The 9424-nt window shown below is 34.2% G+C and overlaps 1 protein-coding gene across 2 annotated transcripts; it reads right to left on the reverse strand.

Annotated features, from left to right (window-relative positions):
* Positions 1–2096: 2096 nt before the first annotated feature.
* Positions 2097–7921, reverse strand: LOC105152056 (uncharacterized). Of its 2 annotated transcripts, none has more exons than XM_011066094.2 (3): positions 7617–7921; positions 6692–6889; positions 2097–4412 (listed from the first exon to the last, which is right to left on the reverse strand). In XM_011066094.2, exons 1-3 carry the CDS (start codon positions 7668–7670, stop codon positions 3492–3494), a joined length of 1173 nt encoding a protein of 390 aa, XP_011064396.2. In that variant the 5' UTR covers positions 7671–7921; the 3' UTR covers positions 2097–3491. The 2 variants fall into 2 exon arrangements, with proteins under 2 accessions (XP_011064396.2, XP_011064397.2); XM_011066095.2 differs by lacking the exon at positions 7617–7921 and adding an exon at positions 7496–7596.
* Positions 7922–9424: the final 1503 nt, after the last annotated feature.

Consider the following 9424-nt stretch of genomic DNA (forward strand, 5'->3'; position numbering starts at 1 on the left):
TGCCACACGAAAGTAACAATTTTTAATCTTAAAATACATTTTGTTTTATTTCGAAATAATTTTTCATTTCTTAAATATAGTAATTTTTAAACAGCCATATTGTATTTTCTCAATTTCATATTTCATTTCATAATTTTTAATATAATCCGATTATGTAAGTACAGCATTATGTACAAAAGCACTTACTTTTTACATAATACAATGTTAATTTAGAAAAAAAATATTATTTTACAACGTCTCATAAAAACTCTCAAAATTCGTTTTTATTTCTTTAATTTTTTTATTTTTTTCACAATTATGAAAACAAAAAAACAGATGTATTCAGTACTTAAAAAAGCTACAAGAAATAATAAAGTTCATTCAGATAATAATTAAAATGTATAAATTTGCAAGTAAATTAGTGTATTAGCATATTATTTAGATTGTATTGTATCATATTGTTATTATATATTTCCGCTATTTGAGCGAAAATGTGAGCAAGAAAAACTAAAAAGATTACTAAATGAAACTGAGATCACATACACGAGTTTCCTAATATCAATCGGAAATGTCTGAATATTGACACACAAATGATAATGCGGTTAATTGATTCTTATCGGTAAAAGAAACGATATCGCAAATGTCTAACAGTCACGCGCGTTCACGTGATGGAAATTTTCTGGAAACAAACCTAATTATCTAACGAAAATCCCTCCATGCAAAAAATAGAATATCTCATTACTGCTATCATACATATCTTGTTACAAGAGAGTTTTTTATATCTTATTATCTTATTCAATTCTACAAGTCACGTCTTTTGCCGGCAAAAAGCGATCTGCGTAAATTAATTAGAGGATATATTTTTTGTTATTTCTTCTTTCGTCATGATCGACGTAAATACAAGAATTTTTCGTAATACAAGTTGGCAACCTTTCGTTTATTCTCATTACTGTTATTTTGCAAATTATCAAGTTTCTAAATTCTTGACAAAAAATAATTATATGATAATTTTTTATATAATAATGCACATATTGAATCAATTTATTCTATAATATATTCTATAATAATTTGTTCAACGTTACTGGCTCTTTTTTTATCATATTTTATGCAGCACACAAAGTATCGTCCAGCATTCCAACACCGCATCAAATATCAAAGATCATATATATGTGAAACAAATCTTTATTTTAACACTCTTACATTAATATTCGATGCATCTTATAAAAATGCATGTAATAATATCTGACATAGAGTTTAAAACGTCAACGACTTGCGTGCTTAAATTTTCTTTGAAATTTTAGAAAAAAAAACTGTATCTTTATAATTGTTCGTTGTTTTATGGAAATGTAAGTTGTCAGCCTTATCGGCTTAGCGAACCTATCAGGCATTTCATGTTCACGTGGGCCTACGTGTCCTTGAGCTGTATGCGCCTCTCGAGAAGGACGTAATACGTACCTCTCGAAAGCGGCGCGACGTACCTCTCCAGAGGCGCACACGACGTCATCAGTTTTCTCATATCACACGGTGTACATTCTTCCCCATCATTATCTTGATCACCTCGGACCGCGACCTTCCTCACAGAATTTAAATATTACTTCCATGTATCTTCGTTTTCATATTTCAAAAATTCTTCGTTCTTTCGTTAAAAAATAGCCATACAATTCTTCTTTTTTAGAGTTTTTCTTGGAAAAGAAAACGAAAATTTACAAATTCCTTCTTGGATTCGTTTGAAATTTGTGCATAATTATTTAGTTTGTTAACAATGAAGACATTACAAATAAACATTTTGCTAATTAATTACGATAAAGTCAAAATTTAATAATTTATGACTTTTGTATTTGTATAGGAAGGTAATTTTTCTTTTAAAATAACAATTAAGCTTTTGTTTAGAATTTAGAATAAAGATAAACTTATAATGGCTTAATAATAATAAATTCTATTATTCATTTTTGTTTAGAATTTAGAAATTATTGATGTCAATTAATACTTGCAAAATTATCAAATCTTGCAATTAAATGACATATAAAAGATATCGATTTAATATAAAGAAAAACATAAAAGGAATGAAAGATATATAAAAAAATAATAGAAAAAGAAAGAAATAATATTATTCAAAATGATTTATGAAAGTATATAATTTATTTAATTGTAGAAAAACTTTTATACAGTTTAACGATACACTGAAGTCTTATAACGTCAAGTGAAGTTCCTTCGCTTGACTGTGACACAAATACATATACATATATACATGTCGCAATTCCAGGAGCGAATGCAATATTTTACAAATTATCATATAAATTAGCATTACAATAATCATAATCTGTGTGTCCCTTAAAATACATAAAACATAATAATCTCTGGAAGAAAATAAATAGCTCATAGAAAATAAAAAAAATAGTAGTTACAATTTTTAAAAAATCAACAGAACCGATCAAGGTGAGACGATAATCTGCATGATATTGTTTATTACATCCGCTCCATATTCAATATGTACAACTAGTTTCGTTAGCGTAATCATAATCTTAGAATCCTGTACATAACCGTTATATATATAAATCAATAATGTCTCCTCATAAATAAATATTCTTTCTTTCTGTCTCTCGGTCAACGCGCTCGAACTTGATGCTAAAGAGTTCCGTTCACGAAGAACAACTATACCAGAGTAGGTTACGCAATAGGAAAATCTAAAATAAGTTGAAAGAATATCTGAGAAAAAAATATCGCTATATCTTTCAAATAACTTTTAGATTTCTACATTGTTTATAAAGAATCTCCGACCAGCGAAGAATCGAGGGATTTTAAATGGTATCCTTCGAAATTCGTTCTCATGTTCCATATGTAGTGTTAAATGCTGTTCATTTAATTTGTTTAACGCAGTTAAACTCACATTCCACATTGTTCCATACTGAAAAGCGTGCGGCTGCATTTAGCACTGAATACACGCTGCGAATTCGAGTGCGACTCATCGTAAGTGACTCGTGAAATAGCAGAACTCTCGAGTGAACACTAATCTTCACGTGTCACAGATCACAGACACATTTAGGTACTCGGTTTGCGAACGACACGAAATTTTTTGCGATGGACTAATCGTCTCGTGTCTTCACTCCATCCCTTTACTCTGCTTTTTTCTCTCCCCGCTTAGCTCAATTTATGTTTTTTTTCCACTTTCCTTTTAGTAATCCCATCTTGAAACATCGAAATCCATTTCTTGACCTATCTTCCAATTAATCAGATTAACGTCAATCGATCGAGGTTCGCTATCGTATTTTTCTATCCAATTAATATCACTCCAGGATGAATCAAAATTCATTTTTCATATCTTAAATATAATTTTTAAAATGTTGAATGTTTTAATTTTTGTTTTTAACATTGCCTCAATTTATTGAATCAGTCTAGTTTTCTATTTAAATGCCGGAAGCAATCCAATTCGATGCCTGAAGTCTAAGGCACACATTTGTGTTTGGATTGACAAAATATGACTCAAGCGATTTCGGAAATCGCGAGTGCGTCCTTCAAGCCGCCAGCTGAGGAGGTACCAACTGTTGAACGGGTCGCGTCAGTCGCGGCGCCAACACCGGCAGTAAACTCACTCTCAGCGGCGTTGGAGTCATTTGGGAGGCGACGATCTGACCATTCGAGGAAGACGACGTGGAGGACTTATCCCTAGCATGACGTTTCACGTGTTTCGCCAGGTGGTCACTCCTCATGAATCGCCTCTGGCAGACGGCACAGGCGAACTTCTTCTCGCCGGTATGCGTGCGCTTGTGCCGCGACAGTTCGTCGCTGCGTGAGAAACGACGATTACAATCCTCGTACGGGCACGGAAACGGCCGCTCGCCGGTGTGAGTGCGGGTGTGAGCCTTCAGGTGTGACGACTTGAAGTAGTTCTTGCCACAGTCCGGGTACTCGCACTCGTAAACGCGACGCCGTGTCTCCGCCATACCTGTACTCATCGTCGTGGTCGTAGCAGTGGTGACAGTCGGCCCTGCACTTGCGACTAACAGAAGGGGTGTCCGTGGGAGGACCAAAGATGAGCCCAATAGACCAGCTACCACAATAGATGTGGGTTTGGGCGCCAGGGGTTGCAATTTCGGTAATTGTTGCTGCTGTTGTGGTTGGTATTGCTGCTGTTGCTGCTGACAGCTTTCACGATCGGTGTTTTTGCTGTTCACGATGATCTCTTCCTTGCGCAAGCTCATCTTGAACTTCAGGCTGCGCAGCACGTTCTCCACCGGTCCCGTTACGTTCGCTCGCACGTTCGCCTGTGGACTGATTGACTGTCGCGCGGGCGAATCACGTGGTACCGATCGGTTGCAGGTTGCGGGGCAACCAGCGAGATTGGCCGGGCTGTAGGTACCGTCTCGATTGGCGCGCATTATTACTGAAACCCGGGCTGGCTCCGGACTTGGCGGCGGCGTACCGTCTAGCAGCAGCTGAAACAATAAAAAAACTTTGTATTCGAAAAGTTCGAGAAAATTATGAAGGCTACGTCCCAGATAGCACAGAATATTTATGATAAATATTTATTATTATTCATTTTTTGAAATGTTATATAAATATTATATTTTATATATATTTTATATAAAGCTTTATTCGAAATATTATTAAAAGATACACAAAATATTTTATGTAATATTTATAATAAATATAAATAAATATTCCTGTTAAGTATTTTTTATTTGAATTGTAATGTCTTATTAATAATAACTATTTCCCTAGAATTTACTACAAGGTTTACAATAAATTTCATAATACAATAAATTTTATAATAAATATTTATGATCTATGCAATCAAAAATATTTACAAAATATTTAAAATAAGCTTTATAAATATTTTGTAAATATAATATTTTATAAATATTGTGTGCTATCTGGGATTGTAGTTTTGTAGTTCTGAAGAATTCCTTTACGCTCGATGAAGAAACGAAAGAATCATAAATTTATTCAGTATAGTGAGTTTATTCAAATGGATAACTACAATTATGTGTATCTCAAAGTCCGGTTTTAAAAATAGAGCAAATTTGAAACATTCCGTAAATTGAAATGACAGACAGTTTAGAAGAAATAATTTGAAGCTATAGATAGACATACTGAAGAATGCTAAATATACATATATCATCTTATCAGATTGTAGCTGCGCAGAAAAAGCAGCTTTGCAACTGTTATAAAATTCTTTAATATAATTAATTTATATATTTAAATCCAGTGAACTAAAGGCAAAACTAATCACATGAAGAATTTTACATCAGTTGCAAAGTTGCTTTCTCTGCTAAATAAAGAAAATATTACAAGCTATTTTATCAAGGAATCGACATAGCAGTCAGCATTTTTGTCGAAAATATCGTCGGAAGGTACGGCTACTCGAATGATAAAAAAACGAAAGGATCAATGAAATGGTGCGCATTCAAACGGAGTCATATTATAATTCTGACCCGCTCTCCAGTCGATTAAAACGAGTAAATAAATTGGGAAACTAAGAAAAAAGGAAGAATAAAATGAAGAGACTCACAAGAGGAGGTTCCGGAGTGACCCTGACTGATTTCAATGAAATGACTTGACAGGATTGTAGAGTTCCCCTGAATGAAAATCATTCCTCATTTGGGCGTTCTAGATAGACGTTCTATCGTTTTCGAAATATTTCAATATTAAAGTTGATAACGACAGTTCCTTTAGAGTTTATTAGAATGTTCATATTCGAGTATTTGTAATGGATATGATAACAACTTTATTTTTATTATTTCAATGCAATATTCATAATAAACTTTATGTACTATCGCTTGATACGAAGTATTATTAGAAAATGATTATAAATAATGTAAACAGAGCAGATTGTCAACGAAACATTGGAGAGTTTCCATCACTACGCTACAAATGCTCGAGTATAAATATTCTAATAAATCTTTAAAGGAAATGCCGTTATCAATTTTAATATTAAAATATCTTGTAGACCATCTACGTCCAAATGGGGAATGATTTTTTATTCAAGGGAAAACGCTTTACAATCCTGCCAAGTTTCATTGAAATCGGTAAGGGTCACTCCGGAACCTGCCTTTGTCAGCTAACGCTAATCATTCATGGAAAGTTTGATCCGATTCCTAATATGTCGAATATTCCGTAACAGCTAAAGCATTTTCGCAGAATGTTCAAATATTAATGAAATATTCGGAATATTATATGAAAATTTCTTGTATATATCACGAAAATCACTCCTCCGCGAGTAATATACTCATCTTTACTAACAGAGAATCGCGGCAGAAATGCATTAACTAGTGAAGAAGGATTACATAAGAAAGAATAAAAAGAGCACATTTTACTTGAAGTGAAATGAATACCCAAAATTGCACTCCAAGGTAAAAGTAAAAAAATATGTTTCTGACATTATAATTTTATTTAAAAATTTATTCAAGGCCCTCCGGACTTGAAATTTTTGGGAAAATTATAATTTTGAATATATATGGAATATATACGGGACATTCTCCGAATATGTAACGCTGTACAAATAATGAAATATTTAGCAATTTAAATATTGTTGTTACATTCTCAAAATATTTCGAGATATACCGGAATATTCTTAGTATATCATTTGGAGATTATAGAAACATTTTGCGAATATTTCCGAAATACTTAGCGTTAACTGGGAGAGAGAAAGAGAGAAAGAAAGAGATAGAAGAAAACATAGTTATCTTTTGATAAGGCATTCTGCTTTATTTACCTTCGCCAGCTCGCATTGCTCGACGCATCGCCGCTTTCGGGGTGGCTCATCTTCTTCCGAGTCAGAGGGCTGAGGGGTAGGCGGTAGAACGGTGTGGGAACCCGCATCCTCTTTATTTTTCTTAGATCTTGTCGACTGATTCGAAAGCTTTTCTCCTAACAGAGCCGCAACGCTGAAGGATAATTGTAGTGGTTCCATCTGCGAAACAAAAGAAAGCATGAGAAAACAATTTTGCCAAAGGAACAAATCATCGTGTAAATGCCTCCTGAATGAAATTATCTAGTCCAAGACACGTAAGATATTAAAATAAAGTGTAAGTCAGGATTTTATTTTTGTAAAAATATGCCTAGTGACAATAACACGCAATTATAATGTATACATACAAGATAAATGTGATTAAAGAGTAAAATAAATGAATACTTTTATTTTTCTAATCTTCTTTTAAAGATATTCAAGTTATTAAAAATTATATACAGACGCATATTCCTAATATATATACATTATTTATTGATAAATATTAATTTTTATATAAATATTTTCTTTATTCCTTTTGTTTAATTTCATTATGTCACAATTCTTTTGTTTTTAAGAAAGAATATCGATAAGCATCAACTATCAAACAGAAAATAAAATTTAATTTTCAGGTAACTTTAGACTAAACTTTAATAAAATTTAAAGTTATAATGTAGAATATTAAAAAATCAAATTTACATTAATGAACTTAATTTAAAATACAATAATATATAAAAACTTATAAATTTCATATAATTGTTCTGATATCGTAAATAAAAATTATTATTTTACTATAAATATAACGATTCACTCAATCACAAAACTCTTTAACACTGTAGAAACGAAGACGTTCAAGTTTCGCGGGCAACGGCGAGCGATGTTATGGCGGTATATTTAATTCGCTGCCACTTACATGTTTCAACTGGGGCGAGGCCGGTGGGGAAAGAGGCGCCTGATTCGTATCCATATTCACGCAAAGAATGATGAGCACGATTCGTGACTCGAGATAAGAAAAAAAAATGAAAACCAGACACCGTTTCTCAAGTCAAAAAGCAAAATAGGAGAGAAGAAACTAGAAAGAACGGAGCGAGCGAGTGCGCGCGCGCGCGCACACGACGAGCCCGCGTCGAGATAAGACTGGAACGACGAGTGGGTATGCGCGAACCCACGGGTGTCTCACGATGCAATGAGGCTCTCTCAGGTCGGCGCGCCTGGCTATGGGACGCGTCGATCCGCGCCCGTTGCGTGTGTAAGTGCGTGATCACGCGGCGCGCGCGGGCGCGACCAATCGCGACGAGGGGCTCGCCGACGGCCAGCCAATCGGCGCCGTCCGGTCAGCCCGTGGCCGCGTGATCGCAAGCGTGCTGTTCACGTGCTCCCAGTCTGACTTGGTCCGACTCGGATCGTGATCGTGACGTCAGCGCGCGTGGCGAACATAGTCGATACGTCATGGCGCGCCCCGCGAGCGTCATGCCTCTGCACCCCTCTCCCTCCTTTTCTCCCTCCCCCGCCGTTCTAATGTTGTGTACGTCTTTCACTCTGTCGGATCCACGATTCTCTCGTCTTTCTCTCTCTCTCTTTCCATCTCTTCATTCGCATACCGTGAACGGCCTCGTCTCTTAACTTCTGCGAATCTCTTCGTCCTTCACTACAAACTCACTTCTCTTTCTTTCTCTCTCTCTCTGTTTTGCTTTATCCCTTCCTCTAACTTTCTCGTTGTTTCTTATTTTATGCGAACGCAATGACCTACGTCCTAAGCAATAAAGATCCGCACATTTTTCCTCGTACCATTATAATTGATATTTTTTTGCAAAATTACGTAATTTTATTCGATTTATATTTTGTTTCTCAGTTGAATAGTTGCAATTTCGAAGCTCATATACACATCGATATAATTAATCCTCTTATTGTTTTTCTTTCTCTTTTATTTATCTCCTTTTTCGTTTCACAATCTTATTTTACTAGAGATACATGAGAAAACTAACCGAATTAAAATCAATCATTTAATTTTCGAGAGAAAGCAAATGAAATCAGATTCCATAGATTATGCTCTAAGTTATACATATTATACTTATCTAATAATTAAACGATTATCGTTGGAATTTCTTTCGTATGTTCTTAATCCTTTTTTAGAAAACATGGTTCTGATAATCTAGAAGTCTAGATAATTCAATAAAAGTTATTTGTTCAATGTATAAGAATAAAAAAATTATTAGAAATAAATAATATATTGATTATATTATTACATATATTTATATAATATATATCTATATAATCTTTAGTCACCTTTTAACTAAAGTTCCTCTTCCTCGCTTACATGAGTAAATTATTAAAAAAAAAAAGTGTTCTGTACTCCTACATTATTGCGTTGTTTACATGACCTAATATGTAGCGACAAACCCGCATCCGGAGTAATCCAACGAGCGCCGGAAGGAGCCTGCACAAGTCTTTTCGGATCGACCATGCAAGCAGCCGATACCTTGAAGCGAACACTTTGTTCTATGCTACTTGCGTATGCCGTACAGCGTCAAAACAATGACGCATCGGAAAGTCAAAAGAAATATACGTATTATACTTCGCATCTCTTGAATGTCATTGCAGCGAAAATCTTACACGTGAACTTTTTAAATGTTAACAGAGTAGATAATAAATATATTAGAACTTTTTAAATCTTAATAGAGTAGATAATATAAATATATTAGAAAAAAATTTTGATATTCT

This window comes from Acromyrmex echinatior, chromosome 17, assembly GCF_024713525.1.
Source record: "Acromyrmex echinatior isolate Ae372 chromosome 17, ASM2471352v2, whole genome shotgun sequence".
NCBI classification, from domain to species: Eukaryota; Metazoa; Arthropoda; class Insecta; order Hymenoptera; family Formicidae; genus Acromyrmex; species Acromyrmex echinatior.

What these genes read in the sequence shown, in the direction of transcription:
- LOC105152056 (XM_011066094.2), bottom strand. Translation starts at nt 7,670, where the DNA reads ATGGATACGAATCAGGCGCCTCTTTCCCCACCGGCCTCGCCCCAGTTG. An exon ending in CCTCGCCCCAGTTGAAACAT is followed by an intron (nt 6,890 to 7,616) that starts GTAAGTGGCAGC and finishes TTTGTTTCGCAG; the next exon opens with ATGGAACCACTACAATTATC. An exon ending in AGCAATGCGAGCTGGCGAAG is followed by an intron (nt 4,413 to 6,691) that starts GTAAATAAAGCA and finishes TTATTGTTTCAG; the next exon opens with CTGCTGCTAGACGGTACGCC.